The 18,656-nt window shown below is 42.2% G+C and overlaps 2 protein-coding genes across 2 annotated transcripts; one reads left to right on the forward strand and one right to left on the reverse strand.

Annotated features, from left to right (window-relative positions):
- Positions 1-320: 320 nt before the first annotated feature.
- Positions 321-3,040, reverse strand: ubl4a (ubiquitin like 4A). The gene is made up of 4 exons (XM_083904754.1): positions 2,888-3,040; positions 1,458-1,563; positions 1,142-1,353; positions 321-889 (listed from the first exon to the last, which is right to left on the reverse strand). The coding sequence occupies exons 1-4, from the start codon at positions 2,933-2,935 to the stop codon at positions 782-784; spliced, it is 474 nt and encodes a 157-aa protein (XP_083760880.1). The 5' UTR covers positions 2,936-3,040; the 3' UTR covers positions 321-781.
- A 1,590-nt stretch (positions 3,041-4,630) lies between these two features.
- Positions 4,631-16,995, forward strand: prkg1l (protein kinase cGMP-dependent 1, like; the record flags this gene model as incomplete). The annotated part of the gene is made up of 19 exons (XM_083905114.1): positions 4,631-4,820; positions 4,933-5,047; positions 5,189-5,355; positions 6,958-7,071; positions 10,001-10,106; positions 10,287-10,350; positions 10,645-10,722; positions 10,909-11,003; positions 11,095-11,160; positions 11,829-11,906; positions 11,987-12,089; positions 12,192-12,331; positions 13,399-13,488; positions 13,652-13,793; positions 13,875-14,038; positions 14,209-14,331; positions 14,544-14,606; positions 14,723-14,789; positions 16,906-16,995. The coding sequence occupies 19 exons, from the start codon at positions 4,631-4,633 to the stop codon at positions 16,993-16,995; spliced, it is 2,055 nt and encodes a 684-aa protein (XP_083761240.1).
- Between the last annotated feature and the right edge of the window lie 1,661 nt (positions 16,996-18,656).

An 18,656-nucleotide genomic window follows, 5' to 3' on the forward strand; every position in this document is an offset into this window, starting at 1 on the left:
CTGGAACACTTCATCGACAGAATCTACAGAAGACATTTCATTAGGCACCTTCCCATCAGAAATATGAAGAGATGGAGACAGATAGCTTGATACAATATTAATGCCCACATTAAAACAGATTACATGTAACTGGATGCCAGTACGCCATCTATATTCATCATTGCAAACTGACAGTCAAAGGCATTGAAGAATTAAATAACGAACACAAGAAGCAACATCAATATCTGTATTTTTTTTCTTCCTGTTTTAATGTAGGTATATACAAAGATATTTACAAATCATACAATGACAGTCAATTAGATGTGGGATAAAAACGTGTGTAACTTTTGCATCATCATCATCATCATCATCATCCAACGCAGGCATGATTAATAAATACCCTCCAGTCGACGTCAGTGTTTCCTGGGAGTTGCAGCAGCCAGACATCACATGAAACAAACAGCATGAATGGACTCCTTTGTATATAAATATTAAACGATCAGGTCTTGTGTCCTGACTGAGACATCAAAGTCACTTGGTCTTATCCAACTGTTATTTTTGGTCGTGGATAAGGAAAGCCCTACTGCCACTGAAGACAATCGTCGTTATCCGCGTCAACTCGGACACTGATTTAAGCTCACGCCAGCCGCTCTGTGCAAGAAAACTCAAACGGTATTTTCCACGCTTCACACTCTACACGCTGTTTGCATCTAGGTGCATTCAGGGCACTGAGCGCCTCTTTTTAAAAAAAGAAAAAGAAAAAAAGACATTCACAAAAAAAGCAAAGTCCAAGTAGACGTTCTTAGTCCATGTATGAGGTGTCCATGCCCTCGCCGTCTGGGTGAAGGAGTCTTCCCGCCAAACGCTCGATGTCATCGAGGCTAAGTTGCCTAAATGAGCGATCGTAGTCCTTGAAGAAAAGCAAAGAATGAGTAGTGAGAAATTCTCGTTCTGGGGTGATGAAGAATAATAATTCATAAAATCAGGTAATTGTACACATATTAAAAATGTACCAATTGAAAAATAATTTCCCCTCAATTTTACACACTCGACCTTTAATGAAACGCAAGGTTTTCAGTGCAAACCTGGTGATTTTCTGTTTAGCGACCACATCTCTATTTAGCTTTGATCAGATTATAATAGTCTAAGATGATCCACATACCTTTATAAGCTGTTCATGGACTTTAGCTGCATCTGCTGGACTAAAGTGTCTCGCAAGTACCGTGGACACAGTCTGCCACACTCCCCCATGAAGGTTGCTGCTGCTGCTGCTGGTGGCCATTCCTGAAGCTGCACTCCTCTCCCCCACTGGACGGATCACCAGATTCAGTTTGGCCTCTGGTCCAATGGAGTAATCGCTCAGTTTGTGCTCATCTACGGACGACAATAAAGTATGCAACCGTTAAATATTTAAGCAAGGGATCTGTAATCAACAGTCATCTACAAAATGGATGAGACATTTATTTGACATAATGTACCTGCGAGAGCTTTTCCTTTGTAAAGCAACCGCTGCTGGTTTGCAGGAATGTTGAGACGTTCAGACACAAGCTCCTTTACTGTGGCTACTTTTTCATCTTCAGTCACCTACAAATAAAAATGGAACCACACAAGTTATTAAAAGATACAGCTACACATCAGTCTCTATTCACCTCACCGAGGAGCATACAAGGGTCGCACGGCACATCAAATGTAACATCATAGCGATATAAACACAAGTATCACACTTATCACAACTGAGGATGGGTATTTCTAGCTATATATTCTTACCTATATTATACTTGAATATTCTATGACAGCCATTACCAAATGTGTCAGTGACCATTTTAAAATCTGAAAATCCTCTGAGGTCCACACCCAACGCTAAAATCACGACTCTGATCAACACACAAGACTAGGATCTATAATTCCCATATATATTATTGTATTTGTGTGAACATGGGGATATAGAAACCGATACATAATCAATCCACTTCACTTAATGTATGCATCTTTAAACACATGCATGTGGTTATTACAGCTGGGCTCCATTCATATTCTTAATTAGATTGCATAAGAGTTAATGAACGCGATGCATTCAAAGACCCTAGTAAATTTTGTTACATTTGTGGGATCTACAGTTGTTGTGCATTTGATTTTTTTAAGTGTCTACATAGGCTTCTCACTATCAAGAGTTTATTTCAGTAGCAATTCATAATATTCAACAGAGTTGTGTTTTATAGGATGTTTTCCTAAATTGACTGTCATACACAGACGATGATAAATGCAGATAAGGCTAGGTGTTCACATAAAAATCAGATGGGCGTCAAGAATGTGTGCGGGTTTACTTTAACTTTCTTCATCACCAATAATAAATAACTTTTCGAGACATTGTAAAGCCACTTTTGGTTTGTGGACAAAACAAGACATTCGAGAACATCATGTCCAGGTTTGGGAAACAACGATCAACACGTATTCGATTAATCGAGGAAAAAAAAAATCGTGAGCTTAATAGTTAGATGCAGCCCTACAAAAATCGAAATAATTCTATTGACTTATGATACGCAACCCTTCCAGTATTTTAAGCAAATTAAACTTACATCATTATTAACTGTGGTCTATCCTGCAAGTCACTTGAGTGGCTAAGACTAAGCTAAAGTAGCATGCTAGCTACCGCTACAATAATTCATCCCTGGACGACGATTTGTCAGTGAAAGAAACGCACTCGAATTGTGCTACACAACAGTCCGCTTGGTTCTAATCCCATAAGTGTAATTATAACACTATGTGCTATGTGGCAGCTCCATTCTGAAGGCAATTAGCTTAGCATACGATATGACTACCGCTAATCATACACTCCCTGTAAAGGCTGGCGTCGGGGAGCTCGCAGCTAGCAGTTAGCTGACCGGCCGGCTGACGGTGCTTAACTTACCTGTACACTACATTCCTTCCCCTGAAGCGGTTTCACGGTCAGGATCATTTTTGACACCGACGCTCCACACTCCACACTCGACCACGACCTCACAAAACCACGCGTAACAGTTAAACTCCGCTCGTGTCGTTACTTTTAGGTTTAGTACATGAGGCTGTTCGCTTGTCAAAGGGCCATCTTCTTCTTCTGCGACGGTAGCGACTGGACAACCTGTCGTGCTGCGGCCTCAGGGAGACACGGCCGCCACCTAGTGGCCATAGGGAGGACGACCCCAATTAAAGATAGTTATTGTAGTTGATGAAAGTAAAGGAAAAATATATATATTTTTTTATTTTATATTTTAATGATATTACCTAGGTTGTGCTTTTATAAAATAAAAAAAAAGAGTATGACACATTTTGCACATTCTAACACACGTTTTAACATAATTAAACATTGCCTGTGAAATGATGAATGAGTAATCATAAACTGTGGTCTGTCTGTCTGTGTCTGTCTGTCTGTGTCTGTCTGTGTCTGTCTGTCTGACCCAGTTGGGATCAGATGAGACCAGACTGGTCCACGCGCGCGTTCATTCCTCACTGTCCGGGTCACGTGAGCGGCTGCTGTCTGCGCTCACACCTCCTCGCTCTCTCTCTTTCTGTGTGTGTGTGTGTGTGACTCTTCAGGCGATGATGATGATGATGATGATGATGATGGAGAAGATCCGCACCTGAATGTCGCGAGGAGCGGAGGAGAAACAGGAGGACACACACACACACACACACACACACACACACACACAGTCTGCTGCAGGTGGTGAGTGATGTTTGAGATTATAATCCCGATGTTTTATTCTGATACGACTGTTTGTAAACACAGGCGCGTGATGATGTCGAAACAGGGTTTTTAACTGGTGATGAATATTCAGCACGTGCTGCTGCTGATGACCCACTATGGAAAAATGTAAATGAAAGTGACCTTTTTAATCTCTTGTTTTAGGATTAGGGCTGAAACAATGATATTTTGCAAAACTAGTCGTTTTCCATGTTTCTACTATTGTGTGTTTTTAATGTATTAGTTTGACCTGTTTTTAAAATCCTTATTCTGTAAAGTGTACAGAATAAGACACTGTTGTTATTATTAGGTCTGTGATGATTGTTGGATTAACCCATTAATCCAAGCTTCTTAAATGTGGATAATAAATATTTTCTGGTTTCTTTGCTCCATGTAACACAGAAAATCATTAAAAATTAATTTAAAAAAATTGGTTTGTGGACAAAACAAGACATTTTCTGATATTTTACAGACCAAAAAAAAGCACTCGGTTAATCAATTATGAAGATAATCATTAGTTGCAGCCCTATCATTTATTATCAGTATTATTATAACCATGTTTGGTGTCATTGTTTAACAAATAAATCAGGGAAAATGTATATCTATATCAATCTTTACATTGTTTTATGGTTGGAATTTTCTTTCTTTTTTAATAATTGTGATTAAAAAGGCATTATTTAACACACTTTAAACAACGAAAGGGTTAGGGTTAGATTGTCATAGAATACGAAAAAAAATGGTACCAGTGATAATAAAGAAATATTAAAAACCATCAAAATACATAAAATACAATGATGTTTGGGCACAATAACTGGCTGCTGGTGTATTATTCTTGGTAGTGCATGCAGCATATATACTGTACTCTACTGTACGCTGACCCCATTTCATTTGACCCTCCTGCACCTTTGTCAAACCTGGTGTTTGCAGGTGATGGGTACGCTGCGGGATCTCCAGTTTGCTCTGCAGCTGAAGATCGAGGAGCTCCGTCAGAGGGACGCGCTGATCGACGAGCTGGAGCTGGAGCTGGACGCCAAGGACGAGCTCATCCGCAGACTGCAGGACGAGCTGGATCGCCACAGAGCCACCGCGTCCCTCCCGGGACCGTCTGCAGTCAGCGCAGGTACAGTATAGTTACACGCCGTTGTACACGGCTACTAAATGTCACGTCTCAGAGCACGGAATATTCTGTCTTGTTATGCATCTTTTTTTTTTTGTTGTTGTTGTCCCGTAAGGTCCATGCGAGGACAGGCAGAGAGCCCAGAGGAAAACAATCATTTCTGAGCCCTTCAGTCCAGACCCGGTGACTCTCGCCGCGCTTTCACAGAAAAGCTGCGACAAAACCCAGGCGTAAGCGTGTGTAGCAGCACACAGTGTTCCCTCAGCTCCAACTCAAACATGTTCTCTGAAAAAATAAACACAACGCAGAGTCCTTCTATGTGTCCCTTAAATGTGACATCAACAACGTCTCTGCTTCCGTCCTCCCTCCAGGACTCAGAGGCTGATTCAGGCTGCGCTTTTGAAAAACGACCTGTTGAAGAACCTTGGTGAAGGAGAAATCGCAGCCATTATAACCTGCATGTATCCCACCAGCATCAATCAAGGCTGCTTTGTCATACAGGAGGGGACCAGCGGAGCCCGGGCGTACGTGTTACAAGGTGAATAATTTCCCTCTTAACAGCTGCTAAATCACACTCAAACAGCTCTTCAAATGAAAATGATCAACATGTCGTAATGCTTGAGAAAATTGTCAGATTTAATGGTTGATTTGAACGTATCTGCGTAATTTGGGCTGGATTAAGAGGCCAAAAACGGCCCAAAAAAAAGAGTTTTCTTGTTCATTGTTTTGAGTATTAGGGCCAAACTGGAGAATTTTTCGTACTCTTTCGAGAATAAAGTCGCAATATTATGAGAATAAAGTCGCAATATTATGAGAATAAAGTCGCAATATTATGAGAATAAAGTCGCAATATTATGAGAATAAAGTCGTAATATTATGAGAATAAAGATGCAATTCTATGAGAATAAAGTCGTAATCATTCGAGAATAAACTCACAATATTTTGAGAATAAAGTCGTAATATTTTGAGAATAAAGTCGTAATCATTCGAGAATAAACTCGCAATATTTTGAGAATAAAGTCGTAATAATTCGAGATAAAGTCGTAGTATTATGAGAATAAAGTCGTAATCATTCGAGAATAAAGTCGTAATATTATGAGAATAAAGTCGTAATCATTCGAGATAAAGTCGCAATATTATGAGAATAAAGTCGTAATATTATGAGAATAAAGTCGCAATATTTTGAGAATAAAGTCGTAATCATTCGAGATAAAGTCGCAATATTATGAGAATAAAGTCGTAATATTATGAGAATAAAGTCGCAATATTTTGAGAATAAAGTCGTAATCATTCGAGATAAAGTCGCAATATTATGAGAATAAAGTCGCAATATTATGAGAATAAAGTCGTAATCTTTGGAGAATAAAGTCGTAATATTATGAGAATAAAGTTGTAATATTATGAGAATAAAGATGCAATTCTATGAGAATAAAGTCGTAATCATCCGAGAATAAACTCGCAATATTACGAGAATAAAGTCGTAATCTTTGGAGAATAAAATCGTAATATTATAAGAATAAAGTCGTAATATTATAAGAATAAAGTCGTACTCTTTTCGAGAATAAAGTCGCAATTTTATGAGAATAAAGTCGTTATCTTTCGAGAATAAAGTCGCAATTTTATAAGAATAAAGTTGTAATCTTTCAAGAATAAAGTCGCAATAGTTTGAGAATAAAGTCAGAATCTTTGGAGAATAAAGTCATATTATTAGAATAAAGTGGTAATCTTTTGAGAATAAAGGCTCAATTTTATAGGATTTTTGGATTTATGTGTTTATCTATCTCTCTGATATCCGATCCAGTGATTTTGACCAGTATCGGACCGATCCCTAAAAATGACATCACAATAAGTATTGTTGTTGAATTATTGGCTCTCAGTGGTGTTAGATAAGCAGACGCTGGTCTCGGGTTCAGTGGTGTAACACTTACATGTTTGGGCAAGACCAGAAAATCCACATGTGGGAATAACAGCCGACTTACAGCCACGTTCCCCCGATGAAAATGTCAGAGGCCGTTTGGAATAATGTGCTGCGAGTGCAGAACATCTCAGCCTGTGGACACTTTCTCCTCCTCAGGGCCATCACATTGTGACAACACAACAACACGTGTGTGTGTGTGTGTGTGTGTGTCTCTGTCAACAGAGGGGAGGCTGGAGGTGACAAAAGATGAAGCGAGGCTGCTCGCCGTTGAGCCGGGAGACATGTTTGGAGAGCTGGCCCTCCTCTACGGCTGCACCCACACCTCCTCCGTCTCAGGTAGGGAGGCTGGAGGACATCTGCTGCATTTTTACAAAGACCTTTTTTGATATCTGAGACAACATCGCAGCTTCAAAGTGTTTTCTCAGAGATGTGAGGAATTTCAAACCTTTCTGCGTAAAAAAAAACCAAAAAAAAACCCCCAGCACACGACCACGTCTCCTCCCTGCAGTCCAGTATACGCTCACTGAATTTTCACCAGAACAAACAACACGAGCAGAGAGACGGCTGAGCTTTAAAGCCGCAGTGCGTAACTTCTGGTGATGTTGTTGATGTTATTCTGCGTCAGAAACGATGAAACGCCGTTTATACGCTGCTTCGTCTGAAAACATGCTCTGTCAAGCAAAACTATCAGACTTGACTGAGGGAGTGTTTGAGTGTTAAGGCATAAGACTTCTTTATCTCATCAAACTGCTGAATGAGAAGGTTTTTTTTTCAGTAGTTGTAGGAATTGTAGGAATTATTTAGTCAATACGGTAGTTTTAGGAAATGAAAACGTACGCTATAGCAGTTGCTTCCACTTTAAGCGACACGCGCCACGTAGCTCCCCCGGCGCAAAGATTCGTTGATGCCATTACCAGACGGCCATCGCGCCTCGAAAACTACAACAAGCAAGCGTTTTTGCTGACACGTTGTCTGTCCAGTTTGCATAGAGAGGCGTTTGAAAAGTGGGAGGTGACTACGCGGGTGCTAGGGTTCAATGTCAATATCGACTCAACGAGCGATATTTCTGTCTATATCAATTATGCTTTGGCTATGAAAACAAATTGTGCTAAATTGTAAACCTCCCGAACCTGGTGCATCACTATGAATATTCCCAAGTCATTACGTAAATGATGACACCCTAGAAGTGCATCAGACAGTTTTCACCAAGTTGCCCTGCGGAGGGCGCTGTGGGCAACCAGCTTGGCCTGCATCTGTGCCCCTTTTTCCTATATGAGGAAGACAACGGCGATATTGTTTTGCCACACGACAGAAAGTAAACTGTCAAATATGAATGTTTTGAGTTTCTGGTTTTACTCGGCCGTTGAAAAACTATTTGCGAAAAAATTTGTACAAAAGGATACAGGAAAAGGCGTATATTAAAAGATTGATGTTGGACATTTCAACAAAGATATATATATATATATAAATATATATTATATATACTTGTAATGTTCCCTTGAAAAGAGAAAGTGTGCTATCCTTTCCTTCCAGCATCTGATCACAGAGAGTCCTGAGGGAAAAATGTTCTCCGCCATCACCACTTGAATCTGACCTGGTTTCACAGATAAAAAGGCAGCGGAGAAAAAAAAAAAAAAAAAACATAGAACCATTTAGAATAGAGGAAAAAAAAAAAAACCTGGTTTATTTGCCATGTTTGGGCCGCGGAGCATCTCATTCCCTTTATCTTGTGACCCAATGGCCTTTTCCACTGCACCGTTCCACACCTTCTCTGTACACAGTAGAAAAGCTCGGCTCGTGGCGGCAGTCTGTCGTCCTTTGTTCTGTTTTCTGTGAGTCCATCTCTTTGGTTCTGTTCCCCCGCTGACTGTGTTTATCTCCATCCTGACCTGAAATTACTTTCCTCTCCCATTGTTTGCGTCTAAAAGCGCCCGGTGCAGCTGTTGATTCTTGCTCGGACTCTTCCATTGTGACAGTAATAAAAGTGCGGGGTGTCCTCGAGGGTCACGCCAAAGAAACTGTCACAAAAACCTTCGTTTTCCGAATGTCCTCCATTCACATGAAATTGAAAATGGCTGTGGAATGTGTGTCATTTGGCGCCCGAGTGAAAACCTAGTGGGGTAAATCGAAAATGGGGGAACTGAGATATCAAGGCTGCGCCATATTATCAGATCTAATTAGACTGTCTGGAGGACATTTAATTCCAACTGCAGAACGTCTTCGTGAACCAATCAATACGAGTCATAATTAATTTACAAGCTCGGTTATGTAGAATGTGGTTGATTATAGCGAAGGAGATTAGAGTTATATTAAAAGTCCTTTGTGAAGATGAATGTTTATATATTTTACTGGGTGCTTATTAAATTTAAGAATCCTTTGTGAAATATGCGTTTTTTTGTCTCCGGCAGACCATAATACCCTTAGTATTACCTTGAAACCTTGTCCATTGACCATGCCGTCTTTGGCGTACCTCGCACTCTGATCAGTCTCACAAAGGAAAACTCTGAGGTTGTGGCTTTTGCTTTTGTTCATAGCTCGCAGATGTATTCTGTTGTAGCGGAAAAAGCCTCTTGGCTGAGTGATTTGATGTCTTTTCTGTGAAATGTTCCTTAAGAGGTTCATCAGCCAACCTGGCAACCTTTTTATTACATATGCAAAGACCCCTTTACCGCTCTAGAACCCAGTTGACACGACCGTCCAAACGAGCACAATGAGCATCATCTCCAGAAAAGAGTGAGTAGCGTGTACCCTTTCAAGTTGGGTCCTCTTCCTAGCATCCCGGGAAAACTAGAGGCTCAAATTATACTGGACGCAAAAGACAGAGATGGAGCCTTGAGATGGCGATGGCGGACGAAATGGAACAATACCACCAGAAATCGTGGGGGCAGTATAGCGAGAACGATGAAGATAGGTAGGTAGGTAGGTAGGTAGGTCGATAGATAGATAGATTCTAGACTCTGACAACAAACAAACCTGATGTTGCAGTGTTCTCTGCAGTTCGCAAACCCCTTTGGGAACCCCAACTCGGGGCCCAAGGCAATTTCACCGACTTTGCAACATTCAAAGAATCCTTCCTTTGGCATTCAGCGACACATCATCGTCTAAATTCCGTCCGTGTTCCTGCATTGTCCGTCCTCATCCATCACAGATCACGCCTGTCACTTCAGAGCTGCTTCAGTCCCTGCTTGTCGTCCGTGCCTACCACCTGAGCCCACACCAGTGTCACTGATGCAACCTTTATTACTCCCCCCCCCCGTCTCCGCAGCACAAGTGGACAGCAAGCTATGGGTTATCGATTCCAAGAGCTACCACACCGTACTTATGCAGAGTGGTCTCGCCAGCCTTTCTCATGCAACGGAGCTGCTCAGCAGGTGAACGCGCGGGCCGACACACTCGACGCGACGTGGAAACGGGCCCAGAAAGCTGCTTTGTATTCTAACACAATGTCGCCACAGCAGTATTGTGTGGGAATAAGCTCTTGAATATCATCATACAGGTTGAAGCATGTGTCCCAGTGTCTAACATCTGTGTATGGTCTTTGTTCCCTGCAGCGTTCCCTTCCTCAAGTCATTGCCGGAGGATGTCGTCGCTAAATTGTCCGATCTCGTGGAGGAGGTACAGATTAAGTTCTTAAAACCTATGGCGTGTGCACCCCTCGTTACTCAAACGCAAACCAGCCGATAGATTGTGTGAGCAAAGAGCGAGGAAAGAGCGTAAACACGATTGTTTAACCGGCGATCCGTCTGCACGTTCTGTTTTCCCTGCCTCCTTCGCGTCGCATTAGTCTAACAGACGGGCGCAACGGCAGCTTCAGACTTAATCCCGCATTCATCTGTGTGTGTGTGTGTGTAAGAGAGGTGGATGTTTTAATCTCTCTCCTTTCACGCTCTGTCATTCGCCTTCCCGCAGAGACACTTCACTGAAGGAGACTACATCATCCGACAGGGGGCCACGGGAGACACTTTTTATGTCATCAGTCAAGGCCAGGTATGAGGTTTTTAACGCCCGCACAGATGAAACAAGGCTTTTCAAATAATAACGCCTCCGGCACGTGGAGGAGAAAATGTCGGCACGGCCTCTGGGATCGCTTTGTGGTGGCGACGATTGACTTTGCCGCTTTATTACTTTGTTCTCCATCCTTCGACGTCAACGCTCTCTCTTTTGATTTACCAGGTGAAAGTAACAGAGAAGAAGCCAGGGAACGAGGAGCAGGTAGTTCTTTCCAAACTCTCAGAGGGAAACTGGTTTGGAGAAAAAGTTCTGGGGGGGTAAGAAGGAGAGCTTCTATGTTGGCAAACTGCAGGATATCTGTGATTTTGTGCTTTTACGGACACTATTTTTGTTTTGTCTTGTCATCAGAGAGAACATCCGGACTGTGAATGTGGTTGCCGTTGGTCCTGTTACATGCTTGGTATTAGACCGACAGTAAGTGGATGTTTTTAGGTTATGAAACAGTGGTGATAATACTAAACGTGCACTTGGTCGGGATTAGAACGTGTCACTAGCTCGTTCGGAATCAGCTGTTTATCACTTATTCCCATAGCTGCCTCCGCATTAAAGGTGCATTATGTAATAAATCTAAAGCAACTGGCCATAAAATCCTCCTAATATGTCACAGAGACTCAGGAATAATGTTCATATAACAAACTGAACTCACCAACAACAACAGCACAGCCAAAATATTTGCATTGCAAAAAAATAATATATATTTTGCAGACTGCAAATCGTTTTTATGTTTTGAAATCATGTTTTGGCATGTGGCGCCACCTACCGCCGTCTACCAATCATTGCAGTCAGTAGATTCTCAGCTGCCGAGCAACCACGGGTTGCCAGTTACATCAGAAAACGAAACCTAAAAGACCTCGGTATTTTGAATTTGAATGTAGTAACCGTTTTTGGCCACATTCTTACATATGGCACCTTTAAATATTAACTTCACTAACATTCATTAAACAGTTAATTTTACCGTTCAATTCTCTTATTGTAAGTAAACATGGATGGGAGTCCTCAGTCCCTTTTAAGAAAGATGTAGGCCATTCATTGCTTTACTTGCCCCGTGATCTGGAACAACATCACTTGCTCGTGTGTTTCAGGACCTTCAAAGACATCGCTGACGGCTCGGTGGTTAATTGCGGTCCCGATGTGCAGCAAAGTCACGACTCCAAAGCCGAGTGAGAACCGTCGCAACTCTAATTTTCCACGAGCCGTACGTACTGTAGAAAAGCTCACCCCATGGTTTCCATGTGAACAGGTCAGAGCAGAAGGACGGCGGCGTCCTCTCGTCTTCCACCTTAAGTGATTTCCACATCATCTGTTCTCTGGCCGCCGCGGCAGAGTTCGGTCACGTAGACCTGGTAAGAGCCGATCTTCTTCCCCCTCCTCTTTGATCCCTGAGCTGCTGCCCACTCCAGATCCCATGTTTCTATAATGTCGTGTATTGATTTCTCCTCCGTCAGGTGAAACTAAAGAGCGACGCTAAGGGGCTTTTTACCATGAGGGTCCTTAAGAAGAAGCTGATTATCAACAGTGGTCAACGAGAGCACTTCCTGAGAGAGAGCGGAATCCTGATGGACGCTCACTGTCCTTTCATTGTCAGGTCAGGCTTTCTCTTCATCCAAATGAGGTGGATGGATGGATGGATGGTATATTAGGGTTAGAACGGTGGGTAGGTAGGTAGGTAGGTAGGTAGTTAGGTAGGTAGGTAGGTAGGTAGGTAGGTAGGTAGGTAGGTAGGTAGGTAGGTAGGTAGGTAGGTAGGTAGGTATGTAGGTAGGTAGGTAGGTAGGTAGGTAGGTTGGATGGATGGATGGATGGTAGGTAAGGACTAGGTAGGTAGGTAGGTAGGTAGGTAGGTAGGTATGTAGGTAGGTAGGTAAGTTGGATGGATGGATGGTAGGTAAGGACTAGGTAGGTAGGTAGGTAGGTATGTAGGTAAGTTGGATGGATGGATGGTAGGTAAGGACTAGGTAGGTAGGTAGGTAGGTAGGTGGATGGATGGATGGTAGGTAAGGGCCAGGTAGGTAGGTAGCCAGGTAAGTAAGTCGATAGGTGGGTAGCTAGGTAGATGGATGGATGGATGGATGGTAGTTAGGTAGGTAGGTAGGTAGGTAGGTAGGTAGGTAGGTAGGTAGGTAGGTAGGTAGGTAGGTAGGTAGGTAGGTAGGTAGGTAGGTAGGTAGGTAGGTAGGTAGGTAGCCAGGTAAGTAAGTAAGTCAATAGGTAGGTAGCTAGGTAGATGGATAGGTAGGTAGGTAGGTAGGTAGGTAGGTAGGTAGGTAGGTAGGTAGGTAGGTAGGTAGGTAGGTAGGTAGGTAGGTAGGTAGGTAGGTAGGTAGGTAGGTGGGTGGGTGGATGGATGGATGGATAATAGGTAGGTAGGTAGGTAGGTAGGTAGGTAGGTAGGTAGGTAGGTAGGTAGGTAGGTAGGTAGGTAGGTAGGTAGGTAGGTAGATGGATGGATGGATGGTAGGTAGATGGATGGATGGATAATAGGTAGATAGGTAGGTAGGTAGATGGATGGATGGATAATAGGTAGATAGGTAGGTAGCTAGATGGATGGATGGATGGTAGGTAGATGAATCCAGAGGTCCCTGTACACCCATTAGAGAACCACTGCTTTACATGATTTGCCAAAGGCTAAAATTATTTTCAATTCGATTACAGGTTCCATAAAACCTTTCGAGACTCTGAGTGCCTGTACATTTTGACAGAGGCTTGTCTTGGCGGGGACTTGTGCCACCTACTTAAAGACAAGTGAGTATTCTCGAAAATTTTTGTTTTGGCACCATATACTGATATGTATAAGTCTACAGCTGTCTTTATTATCCAGGGTAGGATATTAGCAGGGGCTTGAAATTGAAATTCCAAAAAAGACTCAACTACATTTGATAAAATTGCCATCAATACTCTGTTTCAGAGGATTTTTGGACGAACACAGCACCAGATTCTACACCGCGTGCGTCGTCGAAGCTCTGACCTTCCTCCACGGCAGAGGTGTCGCCTACAGAGACGTCAAGCCTCAAAGCGTCGTCCTGGACGAGCACGGTTACGCCAAGCTGGTGCGACAGTTTGCTCTGCAAAGCATTTCGTTTGTGTGTTTGACTCAAGGTAACTGCCAAATACGAATGTTTTTTTTGTAGACTGGCTCCAGGTGTGTAAAGAAGGTAGACATGGGTAAGAGAACCTGGACATTCTGCGGCACACTGGGCTACATGTCGCCTGAAATCATCCTGAGCAGAGGCCACGGTGTCTCCACAGACATGTGGTCACTGGGAGTGTTTGTGTTTGAACTGCTGAGCGGTGGGTGAGTCAGATTAGAGTTACTATTTACTCTGTACTATTATTACTGTACCTACTAGTCATACTAGTCTTGTTTCAAATGTCTTTGGCATATTTCGCCCCGACAGAACATTTTTGTCAATTTTAGTCATTTAAATTATTTCTGAGGTCGGTGTTTTCCCCCCCCATCACCAGGCTCCCGTTCGGCGGCTCTGACCCGATGAAGATTCTCACCGCGACCGTCGGCGGCATCGATCGCATCGACTTCCCGAAGACCGTCAGCAAAAACGCCTCCAGTCTCATCAGGAAACTGTGCAGGTGATGAATTATAACGCGATAGAGTAAACGATAAGGGTCTTGTTTTCACTCCTCCTCGAGTAAATTAGGAAGCGACGCAGGTCTGTTTGGACCTGACCTGTGCTCTGAGTGACAGCGCCTCCCAATTATCCCACGGTTTATTTATTTCACTATTTATTTATTTATTTGTTTATTTATCTATGTGCGGCCTCTCTCACTCGTCCATCACCAAGGAGCGCTCCCTCACAGAGACTGGGCGTTCGGAGAAACGGGGCCAAGGACATTCAGAGGCACAAGTGAGGAGACACGTTTTTTTTTTTTTCACTCAGACACTGAGGCTCAGTGAGCTGTGCTCGGTAAACACCTATGTGTGTGTGTGTGTGTGTGTGTGATTTCTCTGTTTTCACGGCAGATGGTTCGAAGGATTCGACTGGGACGCCCTCTGTGGACGAACGCTGAACTCGCCGCTCGTTCCCAAAGTAAGACACTTTGTATTTTGGGACGATTTTATTATCGTTTTTTGGTCGCCTCCTCCTACACTTACAGCTTGATGCAACTGTGATATGGTCTCTCTCTAATCTGTCTCTACGCTCTTAGAAATAAGGGTTCTAAAATGGCTCTTCTACAAAGGCTGAGGTTCTACCTGGAACCATTTGCTTCTGAGAAACCCTTTTCCGAAAAATGGTTTTTCAAGGATTCTTGGTAACAGGGTTAAGATTCCAGTAAGAAACATTTTGATCCAGAAAACCCTTTAGAACCCCTTTCCTGAATAAAGGGTTTTAAAAGGGTTCTTGGTGGAACTCTCCAAAAGGGTTCTCCTATGAGGAGAAGCCCAAAGAACTTATATGGTTCTACTTAGCACTTCTAAGAGTGTACCTCACCTCCCTCTTGTCCCTTCCCACCTCACTTTCCATCCCCCATTTTTCCTTTCACCACAACCTCTCTTGGCAGGTGGCCGCACATATATACGAGTCTGGTTCCGTCAGAGAATTCTTCCTTGTATTTGCGGAATTTTTGGGTTTCTTCTCCTGCAGCAAGAGCCCGGATAGCTCAGTCGGTAGAGCATCAGACTTTTAATCTGAGGGTCCAGGGTTCAAGTCCCTGTTTGGGCGACTCCTTTATAGCCGAATGGAATGCTGACACAGAGTCGGAACGACTGATACTGTGCCTCCGAGCAAGGCAACCAGCCATTTCTCCATGGCATGTGCCTTTATATGCAGATGATATTTAAGTGTGTCAAATATTTAAAAAATGATTAGCTCTTGCCAAAAAAAATTTTTTTCCCCTGTGATTGTTAAACTTTTACCCCAAAGGTCAATTTTTCTCTCTCCTTCTACATTTTTCAGCAAATTTCTATAATTCATTGGTCAAATTCTGAATTAAATTTCATGGTTTTTCAGATTGTTTTTGTTTTTTTTACACTTTCTTGAATCATTTAACTTTTTCCTCCACCGTTTCTCGCACAGAAAATGAATGGCAACGGTCAATCCCTCCTACACTTTTCCAGCAGATTTCAATGATTCGTACAAACTGTGAAGCTCGTTCAGCACATTCTTGCTTGAATTTTAAATCTTTCCTTTTTGAGATATATTCAACTTTTTCTGCTACTTTTCTGCCGGAGAAGGCAGAACAAAGGCGAGAGACAATGTTTCCGTCTCCTCCTCCTCAATTTTTTCAGCTGATTTCAACAATTTGTACGTCAAACCGCGCGGCTCATTCGGGACATTGTTGCATGAATTTATCATCTTTCAGATTTAAAACAAAAACTTCAACTTGTTCAACTCTTCTGCCATAGAAAATTAATGGCGAGAGACAATTCTTCTATTTCCTCTTACATTTTTCAGCCAATTTCAATCATTCATACATCAAAACGTGCGGCTCATTCAGGACATTCTTGCTTAAAGGTGCATTATGTAATAAATTTAAAGCAACTGGAGATAAAATCCTCCTAATATGTCACAGAGACTCAGGAATAATGTTCATATAACAAACTGAACTCACCAACAACAACAGTACAGACAAAATATTTGCATAAAAAAAAAATATTTTGCAGACTGCAAATCATGTCATTATGTTTTGAAATCATGTTTTGGCATGTGGCGCCACCTACCGCCGTCTACCAATCATTGCAGCCAGTAGAGTCTCAGCTGCCGAGCAACCACGGGTTGCCAGTTACGTCAGAAAACGAAACCTAAAAGACCTCGGTATTTTGAATTTGAATGTAGTAACCGTTTTTGGCCACATTCTTACATATGGCGCCTTTAAATTCACATTTTTGTTGCTGTTTTTACACTTTATTTTGGAGATTCCGCAACATTTCTCCAATTTGAAATGAACGGAGAGGGCACGGCAAACATTTTTCAGCTGATTTCAACAATTCATTCATGAATAATATGTTCTTTCGTGTCATCGGGGACACTGTTGAGCACTGACAGATGAGGCACAGAGCATCAGCCGTCACAGAACTTTACAGCGATTCAACTGAAAAATGCTCATATTATGGTTTGTTTGGTGTTAACTGAACCGTAAGATTACAAACTATATATATATATATATGTGTAGATATACATATTTGTCCTGCGTACGTCGTTTCAGATGGAGTCGTCTGTGGACAGCAGCGTGCCGTGCAGAGATTACGCGGTGGAGTCGGCGGAGTCGTGCTCCAACTGGGATGAGGATTTGTGACGAGTGTGCGAGCTGTGAACTTTGTCACCTGCAGGTTTCGCTCGTCACGGATGATTCACTCGCCTCAGTCTCGCTGATCAACGAGGCGTCACTTTTTATTTTCAGACGGGAAAAACACGCGACTGCTGCCGTCTGTGTTCGGCTGAGAGAAAACATAGCAATATGACTTCAGAAAATGATCTTTTCTTGTTTTGTTTTTTTTAGCAGATTTGAACCCTCAAATTAAAGCTCCGGTCTGTAACTTCTGTTGCCAAAACACTGCCAGTGTTGGACATTTTTTGGAAATATGATCTTAAACCATCTGGTTGCAGCTGTTTTATATAACTGATCTATATTTATTTTTTATGTTCCTTTTACATTTACATTTTACATTTTTTGGTTCTAATGTCATATTTTATAGTCTGGTCATTGAGGACTGCCAAATTGTTGTCATTAATTAAAGCGGAACTAGACCGGAAGTTCCTATTATCGCTGTTTTTTTGGTGTGTATCTGCGTCATTACCTTGTTTATGAAGCCCTGACGGTTCGAAACAAACAGTTCAGCCATCGCTGAGAACGTTGTGTTTTATTGTAATCTTGGGGCTCAACGAGATCACTGAAAATCCCGTAATAGTTACGTAAGCAGCGGTTCTCCTGAACAACTGATCGTCCTGCTCCAGGCACTAGTCCGGGCACTAGTCCGGGCACATCCGGTTGCGTACATTGAACCGCAGAAGAAGAATAACGTCCGTTGTGGAGGTGTTTCACGAGCAACAGTGTCTTCTGACTCTGGGTCTGACTCCGGTTTAAAGTCATAAAAGGGACTGCGGTGGGGAGTCGTGACGAAGCTATTTTTAAACACTGTTAAAACAATGTTTTGATAATGAGGAGCAGTGCATCCGCCGTTCCAGAGGGGGGCGCTGCGCTTCTGAGAACGGATGTGTTGGATAGTACTGGCCAATCACAAGACTCTGTCTTCTGGGGGTGAAAGTTCACTCTGAAATCTCGCAGCAGAAAAACACGGTCAGAAAAGAGGATTTCTATCGGCTAGTTTGCAGCAACTAGGAGGTTTTTGACCATAAAAACAAGTTAAAATATGTAAGTAGACCTCCATAACTAACATTTATGTGCAACAGGACCACTCTATGTGACCTTTAATGTTCTTTCAAAAAACCCAACATTGTTTTTCCATTCAGTATTATTGTATAAGAGTATAATAAATACATACAGGTCGTATGAATGTCCTGTTTGTGTGTAGAGGAGTTGAGTGATGTTTTTGTATTTGAGACCGTTATGAATATTGTGTTCACCGTCGTCTTCGGTATTAGTGAACTTTTATATTTAGAAGGATGTTTTCAATGATAGCTCTGTCTCTCCCTGCACTATATTTATTCTTTTAATCTGTCTAATTCCTGTGTATTTTATTCTGCAAAAAAAAAAAAATCGAATCAAAAGCAAATGTCACTCTGTCAACATCAATAAACAAACTAACAAACTAAATGTAAGAGACTGTTTTTGCTTTTTCTCTCCACTTGGCCTCACAAGTGAGTTGCTCTCCCCCCAAATACATGCATGTAATTAAGTGACGTCACAAGCGGCGCCGTCCAGCAGAGAAGTGTCAATCAACGATAATAAAGAGAAACAAACACCGGAGCTTTCCTTTCAAAATAAAACAATCATTA

The sequence above is a fragment of the Microchirus variegatus genome (assembly GCF_963457635.1).
Source record: "Microchirus variegatus genome assembly, chromosome: 18".
NCBI classification, from domain to species: Eukaryota; Metazoa; Chordata; class Actinopteri; order Pleuronectiformes; family Soleidae; genus Microchirus; species Microchirus variegatus.

Bases quoted from the DNA above. Each gene is read 5' to 3' on its own strand.
- ubl4a (XM_083904754.1), bottom strand. From the start codon at position 2,935: ATGATCCTGACCGTGAAACCGCTTCAGGGGAAGGAATGTAGTGTACAG. The intron at 1,564-2,887 runs GTAAGTTAAGCA...TTTTATTTGTAG, and splicing joins GGAAGGAATGTAGTGTACAG to GTGACTGAAGATGAAAAAGT. The intron at 1,354-1,457 runs GTACATTATGTC...TGTCGTCCGTAG, and splicing joins CAAAGGAAAAGCTCTCGCAG to ATGAGCACAAACTGAGCGAT.